Below are 22193 nucleotides of genomic sequence, written 5' to 3'. Positions count from 1 at the left end.
AACCTGCTGACCTCGTACCTACCCCAGTGCTTAGAACGGTGCCCGGCACATAGCAAGCGCTTAACGGATGTCATAAGAGAATAACAAAAGGACACCGTAAAAAAATCGATCCATCCATCAACACTATTGGTGGATCCAACCCGATGACCTCGTGTCTACCTCAGTGCTCAGAACGGTGCCTGGCACACAGCAAGCGCTCAACAGATATAAAAGAATAAATAAAAGGATACCATTAAAAAAAAATCAATCGATCCATCAATACCGTCGGTGGATTAATTCTCTCCGTTCCTCGGCCGCGGCCCGAACGGGAAGGGTCTCGGCCGCCGCGAGCGGGGAACGGGTCTGGTCGACGCATCGTACTCTCCCAAGTGCTTGCTCTGCGCGCGGTAAGCGCTCAGTAAATACCACCGCTTGATATCATTATTATTATGGTATCTGTTGAGCGGCCACTACGTACCGAGCGCCGTTCTAAGCACCGGGGGAGATACGAGGCCATCAGGTCGTCCCACGCGAGGCTCGCGGTCTTCATCCCCATTTTCCGGAGGAAGTAACGGGCACAGAGGAGCCAAGCGACCGGCCCAAAGTCGCACAGCAGACAAGTGGCGGGATCAGAACGCTTGACCTCCGACTCCCAAGTCCGTGCTCCTTCCACGGAGCCACGCAGCTTCGATCCCCCTTCGTTCCTCAGTCACCAGTCTCAACCCTGGCGGGCGTGGGATGTGTCCGATCGACTCTGTCGCACCGTATCCCGCCAAGGGTCTAGTACGGCGTCGTGCACGCAGCGAGCGCTCGATGGATGCCGACGGACGATGAAGACGACGCCTCCTCCGCCGTGGAGTCCGTCACACCTGTCCCAACGTGGGCGCCGCTCTTGGTTCGGCAGGCCCAGTTCATTCGGTCGTACTTATCGATCGCTTAACTGCGTGCAGAGCACTGGACTGGGCGCCGGGACGAGGACAGCACAACAGTAAGCAGACACATTCCCCGCCCTCGACGAGCTTACCGTCCGGGGGGGAAACTCTCGCACCGGCTTCAGCCGCTCGGAAGAAAGCCATGCCGAGCACCGTAGCAGGAGCACGGCCTCTCGGGGGGAGCCGATGGGACCCCCCCTTCCCTACAAGCAGCGTGTACAAGCAGCAGTAGAGAAGCAGCGTGGCGCAGTGGAAAGAGCACGGGCTTTGGAGTCAGGGCTCATGAGTTCGAATCCCCGCTCTGCCACTTGTCGGCTGTGTGACTGTGGGCGAGTCACTTCACTTCTCGGTGCCTCAGTTCCCTCATCTGGAAAATGGGGATGAAGACTGTGAGCCCCACGTGGGACGACCTGATTCCCCTGTGTCTACCCCAGCGCCTAGAACAGTGCTCTGCACATAGTAAGCGCTTAACAAATACCAACATTATTATTATTATTATTACAAATCCTCCTCCTCCTCCTCTCCCCGCCGGAGCCGCCCCCCAGAGCGGCTTCTGGCCTTGGGGTTCAGGTGACGCTCCAAGGCAGCCCCATCCCTCTTCCCTCCTCCTCCTCCTCCTCTCTCCTTCCCTCCTCTCCCTCCCTCCTGCCCCTCTTCCTTCCTCCCTCCTTTCTCTTCTCTCCTCCCTCCTCCTCTTCTCCCCAGCAGAGCCTCCCCCCCCCCCCCCCACACACACACCGGGAGCAACTTCTGTCCTGGGGCTCGGGTGATGCTCCAAGACCCCCCCGACCCCGCCTCGTCCCTCTTTCCCTCCTTCCTCCTTCCGTGCTCCCTCCTCTCCTTTCCCTCCTCTCCCCTCCTTTCTCTTCTCTCTTCCCTGCACTCCCCCCTCCCTCCCGCTCTTCCTCTTCCCCGCCGGAGCGGCTTCTGTCCTGGGGCTCGGGTGACGCTCCAAGACCCCCCCGACCCCGCCTCCCACCCCCTCCTTTCTCCTTCTTCCCCCCTCCCTCCCTCCCTCCCTCTCTCTCCCTCTTCCTCTTCTTCCACCTGCTCCTCCCCCCGCCCCCCCCCCGCCCCAGCAGCTTCTGTCCTGGGCCTCAGGCGATGCTCCAAGACCCCCCTCATCCCTCTTTCCTCCTCTTCCTCCTCCCCGCCCGACCCCCCGGAGCAGCTTCTGTCCTGGGGCTCGGGTGATGCTCTGACACCGCCTGGTCCCTCCGTCCTCCTCCTCCTTTCTCCTTCTTCCCTCCTCCCTCCTATTCCTCTTCCCTGCTCCTCCTCCTGCTCCTCCCCGTCCCCCGCCCCCCGGAGCGGCTCCTACCCTGGGGCTCAGGTGATGCTCTGACACCGCCTCGTCCCTCTTTCCCTCCTCCTGCTGCTTCCTTCCTCCCTCCCTCCCTCCTTTCTCTCCTCTCCTCTCCTCTCCTCTCCTCTCCTCTCCTCTCCTCTGCTGTCCTCTCCTCTCCTCTCCTCTCCTCTCCTCTCCTCTCCTCTCCTCTCCTCTCCTCTCCTCTCCTCTCCTCTCCTCTCCTCTCCTCTCCTCTCCTCTCCTCTCCTCTCCTCTCCTCTCCTCTCCTCTCCTCTCCTCTCCTCTCCTCTCCTCTCCCCTCCTCTCCTCTCCTCGGAGGGGGTGCCGGGGGTCCGGCCTCCCGGTGCCCATCCCGGACTGCGGCTGCCATGGCGACCCCCAACGACCTGACTCCCCCCCAGTGCGGCTGGTGGCCCGTTTCGGGCGTGGAGGTGTCCTCGGGCGGGGGGCCGGAGCCCGGCGAGCCCCCGGAGGCCGGGCCTGGGTCGGGACCCGGGCCGGGGCCGGGGCCGGGGCCCGGGCCGGGGTCGGGGCCGGGGCCGGGGCCGGGAGCGGGCTGGGCCCGGCCCGGCCCGCGGCCCCACGACGGCCTCGTCCTCTACCACTGGACGCAGTCCTTCAGCTCCCAGAAGGTGGGTGGGCGCGGGGGAGGCCGGAGCCTGCGGGGTGGGGGGCCCGGGGAGCCGGCCGACCCTCCTTCCCCCCCCCCCCCCCCCCCCGTCTGGCCGGGGGGAAACGGCGCCGGGGGGGGGGGGTGCCCAAGAGGAAAGTCACAGCTGACCCCCCGACCCCTCTCCGCCCCTCTCCCGTCCTCTTCCATCCTCTCCCACCTCGTCCCACCCTCTCCCATCCTCTGCCGTCTCCTCCCACCCCCTTCCATCCTCTCCCACCTCGTCCCACCCTCTCCCATCCTCCGCCGTCTCCTCCCACCCCCTTCCATCCTCTCCCTCCTTCTCCCATTCTCCCCCATCCCCTCCCACCTTCTCCCACCCTCTCCCACCCTCGTCCATCCTCTCCCACCTTCTCCCACCCTCGTCCACCCTCTCCCACCCTCTCCCACCCTCTCCCACCCTCCCCCATCCTCTCCCATCCTCCCCCACCCTCCCCCATCCTCCCCCACCCTCGTCCATCCTCTCCCACCTTCTCCCACCCTCGTCCACCCTCTCCCACCCTCTCCCACCCTCTCCCACCCTCTCCCACCCTCCCCCATCCTCCCCCACCCTCTCCCATCCTCCCCCACCCTCCCCCATCCTCCCCCACCCTCTCCCACCCTGTCCCATCCTCTCCCTCCCCGCCCCGCCCGCAAGCCCCGGTGGGCGGTCTGGGCAGGGGCCGGCGGTCAGACCTCCGGCTGCAATCCAGGTGGGGGAAGGAGGGGGTGCGTGTGGCCGGGGACGGTCGGACGGGTGGGTCCCCCGGGCCGGGAGAGGTGGCCGGGCCGGGGGGGGGCCGGGGAGGACAGGGCTAGACAAAGGAAACGCCAACGGCTTCCAGAGGCCTGCCGGAAAACGGGGATGGGGGGGAGAGGAGGAAGAGGAGGGAGGAGGCGTGGAAGAAGAGGGGTGGGAGGATGCTGCCGACGGAGTCCCGGTCACCATTTTTAAGCAACCAGCCGGGTGGGCAGGGGCCTTCCCCTCCCCGACCCTTCCTCGGGCATCCCCGAAGCCTGCCCGGCCCTTAGCCGTCGGCTTCCCCTTTCCAGGCTCCGGAGAGATGCCGCGGGCCAAGCCGTCCACCCTGTGCCACCCCCCGTCTCCCTCCCGGTACCAGGCCTACGGCGGTGGTCGGGCCCGTCGGCATCCCCGACTCTCCCGCCAGGCCTTCGCCCTCCTCGGGTTCGCCCGAGGGCTCAACGGCCGAGACCCGGGTGGGCCTCTAAGGATAAGGATGATGATTAATAATCACCGTGGGATGGGTTCGGCCCTCACCGCGGGCCACGTACGGTACTGAGCTCTGGTGGTGGGGAGATGCGAGGAAATCAGGTTGGACCCAGTCCCCGCCCCGCGTGGGGCTCCCGGTCTCCATCCCCGTTTGACGGAGGAGGGGACTGAGGGACGGAGAGGCAAAGTGACCGGCCCAAGGTCACCCGGCAGACAAGTGGCGGAGCCGGGATTGGAACTCGTGACCTTCTGACTCCCGGGCCCGTGCTCCGTCCGCCACGCCGGCCTGCTTCCTAACCGTGGCGTTCGTTAAGCGCTTACTACGCGCCGGGCGCTGATAAGGGGAGGATGATGATAATTAATAATAATCGTGGGATCTGTTCAGCCCTCACCGTGGGCCAAATACGGTACCGAGGTCTGGTGGCGGGGAGATGCGAGCAGATGATAACGTTGGTATTGGTTAAGCGCCCACTCTGTGCGGAGCGCCGTTCCGAGCGCTGGGGGGATACAGGGTCGTCGGGTTGCCCCCCGTGAGGCTCACGGTTAATCCCCATTTTACAGATGAGGGAACTGAGGCACGGAGAAGCGATGTGACCCGTCCACAGTCACGGAGCTGACGAGCGGCAGAGCCGGGCTTCGAACCCATGACCTCTGGCTCCCAAGCCCGGGCTCTTTCCGCCGAGCCACGCTGCTTCTCTATCAGGTTGGACCCAGTCCCCGCCCCGCCCCGCCCCGCGTGGGGCTCCCGGTCTCCATCCCCGTTGGACGGAGGAGGGAACCGAGGGGCAGAGAAGCGAAGTGACTTGTCCAAGGTCATGCAGCGGAGTGGCAGAGGCGGGCGTAGAACCCACCGTCTTCTTGCCTCCGGGGCCCAGGCTCTAGCCGCCGCTCCGTGCTGCGCCTCGGCCCGGTTCCTGGGATTTCTCTCCCTCAGGGGGCCCGCGGGACCGGCCGGGAGACTCCCTTCGTCGACCCCTCTCCCTCTCTCCCTTTTTCCTCCTCCGCAAGGCCTCCTGGCCCAATCCCGGCAAGGGACGGGGGCTTCCCCAGCTCTCTTGACCCACTAAAAATGTTGGTATTTGTTAAGCGCTCACTATGTGCAGAGCACTGTTCTAAGCGCTGGGGAGACACAGGGGAATCCCGTTGTCCCACGTGGGGCTCCCCGTCTTCATCCCCATTGTACAGATGAGGCCACTGAGGCCCAGAGAAGTGAAGTGACTCGCCCACAGTCACACAGCTGACAAGCGGCCGAGCCGGGATTCGAACCCGTGACCTCTGACTCCAAAGCCCGTGCTCTTTCCACTGAGCCACGCTGTGTCTCTAAGCCCCCTCGGATCTACGTCGCCACATTTCAAGCCCCAGACCCCATTCTGGGGTAGGGGAAGGAGAGCAGCGTGGCTTGGTGCCAGAGACCGGGAGACCGGGAATATATTCCCAGCTCCGCCGCTTCCCCGCTAGGCGACGAGAAGCGGCGGGGCTCCGTGGAAAGAGCACGGGCTTGGGAGTCAGGGGTCATGAGTTCGAATCCCGGCTCTGCCTCTTGGCAGCCGTGTGACTGTGGGCGAGTCACTTCACTTCTCTGTGCCTCGGTTCCCTCGTCTGTCAAATGGGGATGAAGACCGGGAGCCTCACGTGGGACGACCCGATGACCCTGTATCTCCCCCAGCGCTCAGAACGGTGCTCGGCACACAGTGAGCGCTTAACAAATACCAACCTTATTATTATGAATGCCGGCTCCGCCACTTGTCAAGTGTGTGACTTTGGGCAAGTCGCCTCGCTTCTCTGGGCCTCAGTTCCCTCATCTGGAAAATGGGGATGACGACCGTAAGCCCCACGTGGGACACCAGTGCCACACTTAGAACAGCGCTTGGTGCATAGTAAGCGCTTAACAGATACCATCGTTATCATCATATTATTGGGGCAAGCCACTTAATCTCTACACGTCCCTCAGTTTCCTCCTCTGTAAAATGGGGAGAAAGTATCCATTTTCCTCCTCTCTTAGATTGGGATTCCAACGTGGGACCGGGACTGTGTCCAATCCTGTTAGCTTGGATCCACCTCGGTGCTTAGCGTAGCTCTTGGCAAACAGTAAACACTCAGGAAATACGCTTTGGTATTATTAGTAGTAGCGGTAAGTCAGTCGGTCATATTTACTGAGCGCTTACTATGTGCAGAGCACTGTACTAAGCGCCTGGAAAGTACCATTCAGCAACAAAGAGAGGCAAGCCCTGCCCGCAACAGGCTTACAGTCGGGGGAGTCGGACATCAAAACCGGTGAACGGGCATCGACGGCATCGGTAGAACTAAATAGAGCTGGAGAGCTATCTACACATCGGAACAAGTAAACGGGCATTGATATAAATAAATAGAATTACATATATACACAAATGTTGTGGGAGGGGGTGGGGGGTAGCGCAAAGGGAGCGAGTCGGGGCGATGGGGGGGAAGAGGGAGCTGAGGAAAAGGGGGGCTTAATAATGTTGGTATTTGTTAAGCGCTTACTACGTGCAGAGCACTGTTCTAAGCGCTGGGGGAGATACAGGGGAATCGGGTCGTCCCACGTGAGGCTCACGGTTAATCCCCGTTGGACAGATGAGGTAACCGAAGCACGGAAAAGTAAAGTGACTCGCCCACAGTCACACCGCTGACAAGTGGTAGAGCCGGGAGTCGAACTCATGACCTCTGACTCCCAAGCGCAGGCTCTTTTCCACTGAGCCACGGGGCTTAGTCTGGGAAGGCCTCCTGGAGGAGGGGAGCCTGCAGTAGGGCTTTGAAGGGGATGGGGAGTAGTAACTCTTTCAGGACTGGGTGGGGATTTAATGTCCATTTTGCAATTAGACCCAGAGCAGCTGAATTAAAAACAATAGTAATAACAACGTTGGTATCTGTTAAGCGCTCACTATGTGCCGAGCACTGTTCTGAGCGCTGGGGTAGACACAGGGGAATCCGGTCGCCCCACGTGGGGCTCACGGTCTTCATCCCCATCTTACAGATGAGGGAACCGAGGCACCGAGAAGTGAAGTGACTCGCCCAGAGTCACGCAGCTGACAAGTGGCCGATCCGGGACTCGAACCCGTGACCCCTGACTCCCAAACCCGGGCTCTTCCCACTGAGCCACGCTGCTTCCCAAGTTGACTTATCATCATCATCATTATTACTATTTATTTAAGTGATGACTTTGTACGAAGCACCGTTCTAAGCACTGGAGTAGATACAAAGGGTCGGACACAGTCCCCGCCCCACGTGGGGCTCACAGCCCAAGCAGGCAGGAGGAGAAGGCCTCGAGTCCCCATTTTACAGATGAAGAACCTGAGGCGGAGAGAAGTGACCTGTCCAAGGTCACGCAGCAAGCAGTCGGCAGAGCCAGGATTAGAACCCGGGTCTTCCGACTCCCAGGCCCGGGCTCTTTCCACCGTACCGGGCTTAGACCACGCCGCTTCCCTACGCTCGTTGAGCGCATCGTCGCTTGAGGAAGCCGGAGGAGCTCTGTGAGGTTTGGAGGGGTGTTGACGGAGAGATGCTGCGATAATAACGTTGGTATTTGTTAAGCGCTTACCCTGGGCAGAGCACCGTTCTAAGCGCCGGGGGAGATGCGGGGTCGTCCCACGTGAGGCTCCCGGTCTTCATCCCCATTTTCCAGATGAGGTCACTGAGGCCCAGAGAAGTCAAGTGACTTGCCCGCCGTCGCCCAGCTGACGAGCGGCGGATCCGGGATTCGAACCCAAGACCCCTTAACGCCCAAGCCCGGGCTCTTTCCACTGAGCCGCGCTGATGCTTCAAGATCACATCGGAGGGAGGGGCTGGAGGCGGGGAGTCCGCCGAGGAGGCCGATTCCCTCGCTAGAACCTCTGAGGTGGCGGCGTCCTCCCCGTAGCGGCCCAGAGCGCGGGAAGAGCTGGAAGCCCAATGGTCGGGCCCCACCTCCCAGGACCGTCGTCGACCGGTGGTATTTACTGAGCGTTTCCTGCGGGCGGAGCACCGTGCTAAGCGCTTTCACCGTTCAACCGCCCAACCCCTATCGGGAGGGACCTCCCGGGATCGGACACCATCTGCACCCGTGAGAAGCTCCCAAGGGATGGGGACGGGAGGAGCGTCCGGGGGCAGCCGAGAGTGTCTCCCTGATGTCCTCTCCCGAGCGCTCAGCGCGGTGTTCGGCGCGAGGCGAACGCTCAATAAATCAGAGAAGCGGCGGGGCTCGGTGGAAAGGGCACGGGTTTAGGAGTCGGGGGGGGGGGGGGGGGGATAGGTTCTAATCCCGGCTCCGCCACCCGTCAGCTGGGTGACTCTGGGCAAGTCGCGTCGCCTCTCAGGGCCTCATCTGTAAATGGGGATGAAGACCGTGAGCCTCTGATTACCTGTGTCTCCCCCGGCGCTGAGAACAGCGCTCTGCACATAGTAAGCGCTCAACAGATACCGACATTAAATACCTATCCATCGTGTCAGCGGGTTGTGGGTAGGAACCGGGTCTGTCCGTTGTTCCGTTGCCCTCTCCCCAGCGCTTCCCGCGGTGCTCGGCACACGGCAAGGGTTCGATAAACAGGATCGACACTGGCTGGGCGGTTGTGTAGTTAGGAGACCGTCGCTGGATTGCTGTCGTCTTCAGGGTTTGCTCAGGGGGAGGCCGGCGGGGAAGGGGATGCCAGGAGGGGGGTCTTGAGGAGAAGAAACTCCTCCTCGTCCTCCCCGGGACTGACCGGGGAAGCGACCGCCACGTTGCGGGAAGGAAGCGACCGCCACGTTGCGGGAAGAGAGTTTCCGAGCGCCCGGGTTTTGCGTTCAACTCCAAGTGCCGGAAGCCCCCCTGCCCCCCGAACCCGGCCTCGGCCCCCACGGGCCCCGGGGAGGTCGCTGGGTCTGGGATGGGTCGGAGGGGGGCTCCTCTCGCCCCCCGGCCCCGTTGTCGTTCATTTATTCGATCCCATTTATCGAGCGCTTACCGTGTGCAGAGCACTGTACCGAGCACTTGGGAGAGGACAAGAGAGCAATAAGAAGGCACATTCCCTGCCCCTAACGAGGTTACAGTCTAGAGGGGGAAGGCGTTCGCTCATCCGATCGTACTTCCTGAGCGCATACTATGTGCAGAGCACTGTACTAAGCGCTAGGGAGAGGACAAGATGATAAGCAGACACATTCTCTGCCCACAGTGAGGTTACAGTCTAGAGGGGGATGATAATCATTCATGGAGCACTTACTGTGTGCAGAGCACTGTAGTAAGCGCTTGGGAGAGGACAAGATAATAATATCGGTATTTGTTAAGCGCTTACTCTGCGCAGAGCACCGTTCTAAGCGCTGGAGTAGATACAGGGCAATCGGGTCGTCCCACGTGGGGCTCCCAGTCTTCATCCCCATTTTCCAGATGAGGTCACTGAGGCCCAGAGAAGTGAAGTGACTTGCCCAAGGTCACCCAGCTGACAGGTGGCGGCATTCGAACCCATGACCTCTGACGCCCAAGCCCGGGCTCTTTCCACCGAGCCCCGCTGCTTCTCCGAGGTAACAAGCAGACACGTTCTCTGGCCACAGTGAGGTTACAGTCTAGAGGGGGAAGATAAATCATTCATTCGATCTTACTTACGGAGCGCTTACTGTGCGCAGAGCACCGTAGTGAGCGCTTGGGAGAGGACAAGATCACAATAAGCAGACACGTTCCCCGCCCACGAGGAGTTTACGGTCTAGAGGGGGAGACGGACACCCGAATAAGAAATAAGGAAATGATAGATGGGGACGTAAGGGCGGTGGGGCTCGGAGGGGGGATGAGTAAAGGGAGCGAGTCAGGGCGAGGCAGAAGGGAGTGGGAGAAGAGGGGAGGAGGGTGCAGTCGGGGAAGGCCTCTTGGAGGAGATGGGCCCTCAGCGCGGCTTTGAAAGCGGGGACGGTCATCGTCCTCCGTGAGCTTCCACCTTCATCTCCTCCCTTCTCCCCCTCTAGATTGTAAACTCACTAAGGACAAGGAGTGTATCTGTTAATTCCGTGGCACCGTACTCTCCCAGACGCTCAGTAGACTAGTGCTCGGCGCATAGTAAGTGCTTGGGAGTCAGAGGTCATGGGTCCGAATCCCGGCTCTGCCACTTGTCAGCTGGGTGACTTTGGGCAAGTCACTTCACTTCTCCGGGCCTCGGTGACCTCATCTGTAAATTGGGGATGAAGACTGGGAGCCCCACGTGGGACAATCTGATCACCTTGCAGCCCCCCAGCGCTTAGAACAGGGCTCTCCGCATAGTAAGCGCTTAAATGCCCTCATTATTATTAATAAATACCATCGATTGACTAAAGGTCACCAGGTAACCTGCCCAGAACAATCCCCCCACCCCTCCCGAGAAGAAGGACGCCCCAGAGAAGCAGCCCGGCCTAGTAGCGACGACACGGGTTTGGGAGTCGGATTTCAGAGGTCATAGGTTCTAATCCCGGCTCTGCCACTTGCCTGCCGCGTGACCTCGGCCAAGTCACTTCACTTCCCTGGGCCTCAGCTGGGGATGGAGGCTCTGAGCCCCACGCGGGCCAGGGACCGCGTCCAACCCCGTCTCCTCGTACCCACCCAGGCGCCGACTAGAGCGCCCGGCGCAGAGTAAGCGCTTAACCGGCACCACGGTTATCGTCGTCGTCTTATCGTCGCCCGGTGCCCAGGCGGCTCCCGCACACCCGCGGCCATTTCTGGCCTCGAAGACGCCTCCGCTTCCGTCCTCTGGGCCGGGGGAGGGAGGTCGGAGCCGAAGCGATGCCCTTTGACGGGTCATCATCTCCCTCCTCCCCCCGCGCTCCTCCTCCCTCCTTCCCGCTGAGCGGAGCTCTTCCCCGAGCGCGGCGTTCCCCCTCCCCGGCCGGGCCCGCCGACCACCGGCGTCCCCCCGACGCCGCGTCCTCGGCCCCGTCGGCCCGGCCCCTGAGCCCCGGCCCCCGTTCCCGCCAGGTGCGGCTGGTGATCGCCGAGAAGGGGCTGCCCTGCGAGGAGCGGGATGTCAGCCTGCCCCTCAGCGAGCACAAGGAGCCCTGGTTCATGCGGCTGAACCTGGGGGAAGAGGTCCCCGTCATCATCCACCGCGACAGCATCATCAGCGACTACAACCAGATCATCGACTACCTGGAGCGGACCTTCGCCGGGGGTGAGGTTGGGCCCGGCTCTGGAGGCGGGGAACGGGCCGTGGGGGAGGTGGACGCGTCGCGGGGGGTCGGGGAGGGCGGTCGCTTCGCTTCTCTGGGCCTCGGTTACCTCATCATGATAATATAATGACGTCGGTATTTGTTAAGCGCTTACTACGTGCAGAGCACCGTTCTAAGCGCTGGGGGAGATACAGCGTCATCGGGCCGTCCCACGGGAGGCTCACGGTCTTAATCCCCATGTTACAGATGAGGGAACTGAGGCCCAGAGAAGTGAAGTGACTCGCCCACGGTCGCCCAGCCGCCAAGTGGCGGAGCCGGGATCCGAACCCGTGACCTCTGACCCCCCAAGCCCGGGCTCTTTCCACCGAGCTACGCCGCTTCTCTTAGGAAGCGCTCAATAAATACGACCGAATGAATGAAAAGAAGAATTCTAGCGGTATTTGTTAAGTGCTTACTGTGTACCAGGCACTGGACTAAGCACTGGGGTGGATACGAGCAAATCGGGTTGGACGCGGTCCCTGTCCCACGTGGGGCTCACGGTCTCGATCTCCATTTTTTTTTACGGATGAGGGGACTGAGGCCCAGAGATGGGAAGAGACTTGCCCAGGGTCACACAGAGGACAAGTGGCGGAGCCAAAAGGGGATTAAGACTGCGACCCCTGTAATAAAAATAATAATGGTGGTGTTTGTTAAGTCCTTCCTGTGTGCAAAGCACCGTTCAAAGCGCTGGGGGGATACAAGGCGATCGGGTTGTCCCACATGGGGCTCCCAGTCTTCACCCCCGTTTTACAGATCTCGATCCCCATTTTACAGACGAGGCGACGGAGGCCCAGAGAAGTGAAGTGACTTGCCCAAAGCCACAGAGCTGACAAGTGGCGGAGCCGGAATTAGAACCCATGACCTCGGACTCCCGAGCCCGGGCTCCTTCCCCTGAGCCTCGCCGCTTCTCCCACGCCGCCCCATGTGGGACATGGACCGTATCTAACCCCATTACCTTGTATCTACCCCAGCGCTTAGTACGGTGCCTGGCACATAGTAAGCGCTTGACCGTATATGGGAAGCGGCGGGGCACAGTAGATAGAGCCCGGGCCCGAAGGTCAGAAAGTCACGGGTCCCACTCCCAGCTCTGCCACATGTCTGCCTTGTGACCTGGGCCGAGTCACTTCACTTCTCTGGGCCTCAGCTCATCGGTGAAAAATGAGGATTAAGACTGTGAGCCCAACGTGAGACGGCGACTGCGTCCAACCCGATTAGCTCGTATCTACCCCAGTGCTTAGAACAGCGTTCGGCACATAGTCAGCGCCTAACAAGTATCGTGATTATTATATACATGCATAAAGCGCCCGGCTTGAGGTCTCGCGGCGGGAGCGAAGATTAGAACCCGGGTTTCCTGAGCTCCAGCCGGTCCTGGGCTCCATCCACGAGGCCTACGCTGCTTCTCGCCGCTCAGCGCTTGGAACAGCGCTTGGCGCATAGTAAGCGCTTAACGAATACCATCGTTTTCCTTCTCGCCAGACCCCGAAGCCCCTTCAGGGAACGTAGGGAACCGTGGGAGCGGGGACGGGGTCCCGCCCCGTCCGCCGTCGAGACCGCCGCCTCGGGCCCCGGGTCGGAGCAGAGACCCGCTCGGCCCCGGGGCTGAGACCGGCGGCCCAGAGCCGACCGCTCCTCTTCCCGGCCTGCCGGGGCGGAGGAGAGACCCGCGTGTGCCCCGCGTGTGCCCCGCGTGTGCCCTCAGGCCCGCCTCCCTCTCCCCCGGCCCCAGGCCCCGTGGCCCAGCTGATCCCGGCGGCGGGCAGCCCGCTCCACGCCCGGGTGCTGCAGTATCGAGACCTGCTGGACTCCCTGCCCATGGACGCTTACACCCACGGCTGCATCCTGCACCCGGAGCTCACCACGGACTCCATGATCCCCAAGTACGCCACCGCCGAGATCCGCAGTAAGTGGACCCCCGGGACCGGCGGGACGGGGGGCGGGCCGCGGCGGGGCACCCTCCCTCTTCGGATCCGACGGACGATTCCCGTCTCTCTCCCCCGCTGCCTTTCCGAGGCCGTTTACACCCCGCCGCTTGCCGTTGGCCATCTTACCCGTGCGTTCATTTATTCGTTGGGTCATATTAATTGAGCCCTTACTGTGTGCAAAGCGCTCGGGAGAGGACGGCAGAGCAACAGACACATTCCCCGCCCACGACGAGGTCGCGGTCCAGACGAGCCCCCGGTCCAGAGGAGAGTCTCCCGGCCTCCGCTTCCCGTCGACCAAGTCGGTTTCCCAGGTCCCGAGGTCAACGCCAAATGGTCTAGGTCGAGCGATTTGACCCCACCCAAGGTCAACGGGCCTGCTGCTCCCCCCTCCTCCCCTGCCCCCTCCACTTTTAGTAGCGACCTTTCACCCGGGCCATCGACGGATGTGGAATGGAATGGAAGTGGAAAGCAGATGCAGACGATGTAGACGCTGAAGCAGGGTGGCCTAGTGGTTAGAGCCCGGGCCCGGGAGTCAAAAGGTCGGGGGTTCTAATTCCGACTCCGCCGCTTGTCTGCTGGGTGACCTTAGGCAAGTCACTTCACTTCTCTGAGCCTCAGTTTCCTCATCTGGAAAATGGGGCTTAAGACCCTGAGCCCGACGTGAGACAGGGACGGTGTCCAACCTGAATAACTTGTAATGATAATAATAATAATAATAATAATGTTGGTATTTGTTAAGCGCTTACTATGCGCAGAGCACCGTTCTAAGCGCCGGGGTAGATACAGGGTAATCAAGTTGTCCCACGTGAGACACACAGTCTTCATCCCCATTTTACAGATGAGGGAACGGAGGCACAGAGAAGTGAAGTGTCTCGCCCACAGTCACACAGCTGACAAGCGGCTGATCCGGGATTCAAACCCATGACCTCTGCCCATTCACTTCTCTACCCATTCTACCCATCCACTCTATCCATTCACTTCTCTGGTCCTCAGTTCCCTCATCTGTAAAGTGGGGATTAAGACTGTGAGCCCCACGTGGGACAGGGACTGTGCCCAACCTGATTAGCTTGTATCATAGTAAGCACCCCACAAATACCGTAATAATAATAATTATTATTACCTTTACGTAGAAGCTCCCTTCCAAACATTCAGGACCATTTAGGGGTGGCTTCCACCGACCCGGCTAGAGAGGACCCGGCCCCAAAACAACGTGGGGGGTGGTGGGGGTGGGAGTCAGTCTCTCGGTCGGTCAGTTGTATTTATTGAGCGTTCACTGCGTACACGGCACTGTGCTGAGCGCTGGGGAGCGTACGGTACAGCGATATAACACACACGTTCCTTGCCCACAGCGAGCTTGCAGTCTAGGGGGGGAGACATTAATAGAAATAAATGACAGATAAGTATAGAAGTGCTGTGGGGATGGGAGGGAGGATGAATAAAGGGAGCAAGTCAGGGTGACTCAGAATGGAGTGGGAGAAGAGGAGAGGAGGCCTTAGTCAGGGAAGGCGTCTTGGAGCCAAGAAGGTCTCTTGGAGGAGATGGGCCTTCGATAAGGTTTCGAAGATGGGGAGGGTCGCCGTCCGCCGGGTATAAAGAGGGAGGGCGATCCAGGCCAGAGGCGGGACGTGGGCGAGCGGTCAGCGGGGAGATAGACCAGATGGAGATACATCTGGCCTTACGGTCTAGAGGGGGAGACGGTCATTAATGTCGATAAATAAATTCCCGTTACGGACGTGAGCGCGGTGGGGCCGAGGGAGGGGGCGGATAGAGGGAGCGAGTCAGGGCGGCGCAGAAGGGAGCGGGAGAAGAGGAATTGAGGGCTTAATAACCTTGGTATTCGTTAAGCGCTCACTGTGTGCCGAGCACCGTTCTAAGCGCCGGGGGAGATACGGGGTCATCGGGTCCGTCCCACGGGAGGCTCACGGTCTTCATCCCCATTTTACAGATGAGGGAACTGAGGCCCGGAGAAGTGAAGTGACTCGCCCGCGGTCACACAGCTGACAAGCGGCAGAGCCGGGATCCGGACCCATGGCTTTTGACTCCCAAGCCCGGGCTCTTTCCACTGAGCCACGCTGCTTCTCTGGGAAGACCTCTTGGAGGAGATGGACCTTCAATAAAGCGAAAGGTCTCGCCATCGGAGGACTGAAGTGTGTGGGCTGGGTTGTAGTAGGAGAGACCTGGGCTTCCGCTGGCCATTACCAGACTGGAGTTGGCTAAGTACCAAGCGGTCGGCGTGGCTCGGTGGAAAGAGCCCGGGCTTAGGAGTCAGAGGTCAGGGGTTCTAATCCCGACTCCGCCACCTGCCAGCCGGGTGACTGGGCGAGTCACTTCACTTCTCGGTGCCTCGGTTCCCTCATCTGTAAAATGGGGATGAAGACCGTGGGCCTCACGTGGGACGACCCGATGACCCTGTATCTCCCCCGGCGCTTAGAACGGTGCTCGGCCCCTAGTAAGCGCTTAACAAATACCAACGTTATTATTAGGGCACCTGACCTTCCAGAATGCCCGCGGCTGCCGTTTCTCCCACCCCCCCCCCCAAGCCTCCCGCAGTGTCGGGCGGCCACGTGTTTAGACTGTGAGCCCGTCGTTGGGTAGGGATTGTCTCTATCTGTCGCTGAATTGTCCATTCCGAGCACTTAGTACTTCACTTCACTTCAATAGTATTTATTGAGCGCTTACTGTGTGCAGAGCACCGTACTAAGCCCTTGGAATGAACAAGTCGGCAACAGATAGAGACGGTCCCTGCCGTTCGACGGGCTTACGGTCTGATCGGGGGAGACGGACGGACGAGAACGAGGGCAATTGTTCTTAGTACAATACAGTAGTACAGTGCTGTGCACATAGTAAGCGCTCAATAAATACGATTGAATGAATGCGTGGATCATTATCTCTCGATCCCCGAGAGGTCCCGGAACTAGGTGTTGTCCGGGGCTCGGGGGACTGCTGCGCTGAGATGCAGCTCTTGACCTTCAAACGTTCATCAAACGTTGAAGATGCCCAATATAGCCCAGCAACAGAAGGCGGGACCGTGGCTTCCGGAACCTGCCTCCCGCGGAGCCGGAGACCGACGCTAATTTATCCCTCCTTCCGCCGTGTCCCAGCCCCGTGGACTGTCCCCTCCCCCCAGGCTCCCCAGTTCACCCGGTGAGATTCATTCATTCAGTCGTATTTATCGAGCACTTACCGTGTGCAGAGCACCGTACTAAGCCCTTATCCCAACCCATTGGCGGCCACGGGCAACCAACCGGTCCCAGCCCCGCCCAACTCTCTCCCTCTAGACTGGAAGCTCGTGGTGGGCAGGGAATGTGTCCGCTTATTGTTTTTCAGTACAGTTCTCTCCACCCAGTTAGCGCTCACTAGATACGATTGACTGACTTCCCCAGATCCTTGGGCCCCCAGGCTGCTCCACCACTTTGGTGGCGATCAATCGATCGTGTTTACTGAACGCTTACAGCGTTCGGAGCAGTGTACTAAGCGCTTGGAAGGGTACAAAGTGACAGCATACCAGAGTCGGTAGGCGCATCCCCTCGCCACCACGGGCTTACGGTCCAGAGGGGGAAGACGGTCCTTAATCAGTCAATAGATTCCGGTTACGGACGTAAGGGCCGTGGGGCCGAGGGAGGGGGTGAATAGAGGGAGCGGGTCAAGGCGGCGCAGAAGGGAGCGGGAGAAGAGGAATTAGTCTGGGAAGGCCTCTCGGAGGAGACGGGCCTTCAATAAAGCAAAGGGCGGCAAAGGACCGCGTGGGAAATCATCTCTGATCTCAGGGGGAGAAAGGCAGGCCCTTTTATGGGGACCCGAGGGAGACGGGAGAGGATGGACGGGGGCTGGGCGGGGTGCGTTCTCGGTTGAATTTCATCGTATTGAATTCAGTCAGATTTATCGAGCGCTTACTGTGTGCAAAGCACCGTACTAAGCGCTCAGGAGAGCACAATACTGGAAACAGTCGCATTCCCCGCCCGCAATGAGCACGGTCTACGGTTGGGCTTCTTTCCCCAGGGCACTTAGCTAATGCCACCACAGACCTGATGAAGCTGGATCATGAAGAGGAGCCCCCGTTGTCAGAGCCGTACCTCTCCAAACAGAAAAAACTCATGGTGAGTTCCCCGCGGCCCCGCGCCCCTGCCCTTCCTCACTTCCCCTGGAGGATGGAGACCCCGTAGCAGGATCTAGCCCAAGAAACTGCCATTCATTCATTCAGTCTGTCATACTTATTGAGAGTTTGCTGTGTGCCGAGCACTGTCCTAAGCGTTTGGAAAGTACGATTCAGCAAGAGACAATCCCCGCCCACACCGGGCTTACAGTCTAAAAGGGGGGAGACGGACATCAAAACAAGTACGACAGGCATCGATATCAAGAGAATTGTAGATATAGACACGCCTGTCATTCATTCAGTTGTATTCATTGAGAAGTTACTGTGTGCAGAGCACTGTCCTAAGCGCTTGGGAGAGTCTTGTCTTATGCCGACGAGTCGCCTCCGCCCCACAGCGACGCCGCGGACACATCTCTCCCAGATCGCTCCACCTCCATTAGCGATCGTTCCGGTCCCGGATCCAGAGAGTTTGGGAGAATAAACTGTAACGATAAACGGACGCGTTCCCCGTTCCTGGGAGGGGCTGCAATTTGGGGGAGCCCAAATGCCTCCCGGGGCAGAGTAGTCGTCTCCTCCGGGCAGCCCGGACGGGAACGGCTGGACCAGAGGCTTCCATTTTGGCCCGTCCCAGGGCCCCCCCCCCCCCCCAGCTCCCGCCAGGACGCCGAGCCTCCCCCCCCGGGGTTCGGGGGCTCGGGGAATGGGCCACGGAAAGTTTTCCGCCACTGTCACCCCAAAGTTCGGGGTGGGCTCAGGGGGCTCGGGACCTCTGCCCGTCGAGCTCCTGCCTCTCACATCCTTCAGGCCAAGATTCTGGAGCACGACAACGTGAACTATCTGAAGAAGATCCTGGGCGAGTTGTCTATGGTGCTGGACCAGATCGAAGCCGAGCTGGAGAAGAGGAAGCTGGAGTATCAGGGTAGGAGCCCTGGCAGGAGGGGGCTTTGGGGGCAATTCCGGGAAGATGGGGACAGAAATCCCTATCTCATCATCTCAAGGGCGTAGCGTGTGGCCTAGTGGAGAGAGCACGGGTCTGGCGGTCAGAGGAACTGGGTTCTAATCCCAGCTCTGGCCCGGGTCTGCTGTACTTCTCTGTGCCTCAATAACCCCACCTTTAAAATGGCAAAATGTTTTTATGGTATTTGTTAAGATCTTACCATGTACTAAGTGCTGAGGTGGATAGAAGCAAATCGGTTTGGACACGGTCCCTGTCCCACGTGGGGCTCACGGTCTCAATCCCAATTTTACTGGTGAGGGAACTGAGGCCCAGAGAAGTGAAGTGACTTCCTAAGGTCACCCAGCAGACAAGCGGCAGACCCGGGATTAGAACTCAGGCCTTTCCAAGTCCCAGGTCCGGACTCTATCTGCTAGGCCACGTTGCTTCTCCAGCATGGAGAATCCTCCTCCCTCCTACGAAGACTCTGAGCCCCATGTGGGACAGTTGTATCTATCTCACCGTTTAGAGCCGCGCCGGGCACATAATAAGTACTTGACAGGTATCACCATCATCATCGTCAGAGAAGCAGCTTGGCTCAGTGGAATGAGCCTGCGCTTGGGAGTCAGCGGTCATGGGTTCGAATCCCGGCTCTGACAGGTGTCAGCTGTGTGACTGTGGGCAAGTCACTTCACTTCTCGGTGCCTCAGTTACCTCATCTGGAAAAAGGGGATGAAGACTGTGAGCCCCCCCGTGAGACAACCTGATTACCCTGTGTCTACCTCGGCGCTTAGAACAGTGCTCTGCACCCAGTAAGCGCTTCACAGATACCATCATCATCATTATTATGGGGAAAGGACAGTACCGTAGAGTCGGTAGACATGATTCCAACCCACGAGGAGCTTACAAGAAGTGACAACCGTGTCATCCGTTAAGCGCCAGGCGCTGGACTAAGGGGTCGGGGTGGATACCAGCAAATCGGGTTGGACACGGTGGTTGTCCCACAAGGGGCTCACAGTCTCAATCTCCATCTTACCGACTGAGGTCACTGAGGGACAGAAAAGTGAAGTGACTTGCCCAAAGTCAAACAGCGGGCAAGTGTCGGAGCCGGATCCGGAATCCAGGTCTCCTGACTCTTTGGCCCATGCTCTTTCCACCAGGTGGCACCGCTTCTCTATCTATGATGGTATCTGTTAAGCGCCCACCATACGCTAAGCACCGTACTGAAGACTGGGGTGGACACAAGCTATCGGATTGGACGCAGTCCCTGTCCCGAGTGGGGCTCACTGTCTTAATCCCCATTTTACAGATGAGGAAACGGAGGCACATTGAAGTTAAGTGACCTGCCCGAGGGCACCCAGCAAATAGGGGAGTGGGATTAGAACCCAGACCCGCTGACTCCCAGACCCAGGCTCTATCCATTAGGCCACGCTGCTTCTCCGGTCTGCTCCTCTGCTGCTTAGAGAAGCGGCGTGGCTCAGTGGAAAGAGCACGGGCTTTGTAGTCATAGGTCATGAGTTCGAATCCCACTCTGCCCCTTGTCAGCTGTGTGACTGTGGGCAAATCACTTCCCTTCTCTGGGCCTCAGTTACCTCATCTGGAAAATGGGGATGAAGACCGTGAGCCCCACGGGGGACAACCTGATTCCCCTGTGTCTACCCCAGCGCTTAGAACAGTGCTCTGCACATAGGAAACGCTTAACAAATACCAACATCATCATTATCATTATTCTCCATCTAGCTGGACTTGGGTTCCCACAAGCCAACTGGAGGAGGAGGAGGAGGAGGAGGAGGAAGAGGAAGAGGAGAAAAAGAAGGAGGAAGAGAAGGAGGAGGAGGAAAACTAGGAGAAAGAGGGGGAGGAGGAAAAGAAGGATGAGGAGGATGAAGAGGAGGAGGAGGAGGAAAAAGAGGAGAAAAACGAGGAGAAAGAGGGGGAGGAGGAAAAGGATGAGGAGGGTGAAGAGGAGGAGAAGGAAGAGGAAGAGGAGGAGGAGGATGAAGAAAAAGAGGAGGAGGAGAAAGGAGAGGGAGAGGAGGATGAAGAAAAAGAGGAGGAGGAGGAGGGAGAGGAGGAAGAAGAGTGGGAGGAGGAGGAGAATGGAGAGAAGGAGAGGGAAAGGAGGAAGAGGAGGGGGAGAAGAAGGAGGGGGAGAAGGAGAAAAAGAATGGAGAGAAAGAGAAGGAAAAGGAGGAGGAAGAGATGGAGGAGGATGAAGAGAAAGGAGAAGGGAGAGGAGGAAGAGGGGAACGGAGAGAGGGGAAGGGAAAGGAGGAAGAGGAGGGGGAGAAGGAGGAGAGGGAGAAGGAGAAAAAGAATGGGGAGAAGGAGGAGGAAGAGGAGGAGGAGCTCGCTGAGACACAGCTCTCTAGGCTGCCTTCAGAGCCAAGGCCCGAGCTCCATCCGGGGCCGAGGGGGAGGGCCGGGCCTGGGGGGCTCGGTGGCGGGCTCGGGCGATGGGGCTCCCGGCCCCCGGCCCGGTCTGAGGCGTTGCTCGCCCGCTGCGTTCCCCCAGGGCAGAAGTGCGAGCCGTGGCTGTGCGGGCGCCCGTTCACCCTGGCCGACGTCCTGCTGGGAGCCACCCTGCACCGTCTCAAGTTCCTGGGCCTGTCCAAAAAGTACTGGGAGGACGGCAGCCGGCCCAACCTCAAGGCCTTCTTCGACCGGGTCCAGAGGCGCCCCGCCTTCCGCAGGGCCCTGGGGGACATTCACACCACCCTGCTCTCCGCCGTCATCCCCAACGCCTTCCGGCTGGTCAAGCGCAAGCCGCCCTCCTTCTTCGGGGCCTCCTTCCTCATGGGCTCCCTGGGCGGGATGGGCTACTTCGCCTACTGGTACCTCAAGAAAAAGTACATCTAGAGGCGGACGGCGGGGGCAGCCGCGGTGGGAGGCGGGCGCCTCGCCGGCCAACCACCCGGGGAACGACCGACCCCGACGGGAGTAATTATCGTCCGTGTGAAAACATTCCGTAGTCTAGAAGTAGGAGCGCGGCGGCCCAGAGCCGGGCTGACGACGCCATCGATTAAACCCGTGACAAAAACGCCTTTTCCTTTGACTTTAGGTTTCCACGCTGAATCGGGGCGGCCGGGCCGGGGCCGGTGTCCTCCGCCGGCGGGCCCGGGGCCGGAGCGGTTCCGCTGGCCTTCTCCCTGGCCCCCAGGGAACGCTTCCCATCCGCCGAGCGGACTCGCTTTCTCGCCCCTTCGGGGGGGCTCGGAGACCCTGGCCGGGAGTCCCCCGAGGGGAGGTGGGACTTTCTCCTCCTGAGCTTAGCGACGCTCCTTGGGCGGTGGAGGAGGAAGAGCCCGGGCCTGGGGGCCTCTGGGAGGGAGGCCCCCCTCCGACGCGGCCCACCCCTGGCCCGCTCCCGGCCCCGCTTGGGGTCGACGTCGAGAACGCGTCCTCTCATTTTTCTATTGCTTTCATTAAAGTTGATATTTTTTATGGAGTTGCTTTTATTTGGGGGTGCTTTTTGCCCCCTCTCCTTCTCCACGTTAGGCGCCCCCCGGTCGGCCCCACGGTCCGTTTCCCCGTTCCCAGGCCCGGGGCCCAGTCGGAGCCCGCCGAGGTGCAGCCTCGGGGTGCTCGGCCCCGCGTCTCCCGGTGACCTCCCCTCACCGGACCGTAAGCTCGTTGTGGGCCAGGGAACGCGTCCGTCTGTCGTTCTATCGTCCTCTCCCGAGCGCTTAATTCGGTGCTCTGCACCCAGTAAGCGCTCAATAGATACGACTGACTGACTAGAGGGACTCCCCGGGGACCTCTGGGGCCTCTCCCTGCCTGCCGGCTAGTTCCGGATCACGCCGCCGAGGTGTCTCTCCGCCCCCGGAGATCCGGGGTCCCCGACTTCCGTGTGCCTTTTGCACGTTGAAAACGATTCCAGATGTCGCCGGCTGCCGCTCGTGCTTCCGGAGGCCCCGGGAGCTCCACAATAAACCATGCAGGAGGATCACGACGGCTTCCGTCTCTAACCCTGTGTTAGCGCAACCGGCTCTCGAGTCCCTCGTCCTCGA

The 22193-nt window shown here is 60.2% G+C and overlaps 1 protein-coding gene across 1 annotated transcript; it reads left to right on the top strand.

Annotated features, from left to right (window-relative positions):
- Positions 1 to 2483: 2483 nt before the first annotated feature.
- GDAP1L1 (ganglioside induced differentiation associated protein 1 like 1) lies at positions 2484 to 21631 on the top strand. The gene is made up of 6 exons (XM_029070122.1): positions 2484 to 2852; positions 11005 to 11197; positions 12961 to 13134; positions 17156 to 17253; positions 18054 to 18168; positions 20699 to 21631. Exons 1-6 carry the CDS (start codon positions 2589 to 2591, stop codon positions 21040 to 21042), a joined length of 1188 nt encoding a protein of 395 aa, XP_028925955.1. The 5' UTR covers positions 2484 to 2588; the 3' UTR covers positions 21043 to 21631.
- Positions 21632 to 22193: the final 562 nt, after the last annotated feature.

The sequence above is a fragment of the Ornithorhynchus anatinus genome, chromosome 8, assembly GCF_004115215.2.
Source record: "Ornithorhynchus anatinus isolate Pmale09 chromosome 8, mOrnAna1.pri.v4, whole genome shotgun sequence".
NCBI lineage: Eukaryota > Metazoa > Chordata > Mammalia > Monotremata > Ornithorhynchidae > Ornithorhynchus > Ornithorhynchus anatinus.
The sequence above is the reverse complement of the archived record's forward strand: the minus strand, read 5'-3'. Positions and strand labels throughout refer to the sequence as shown.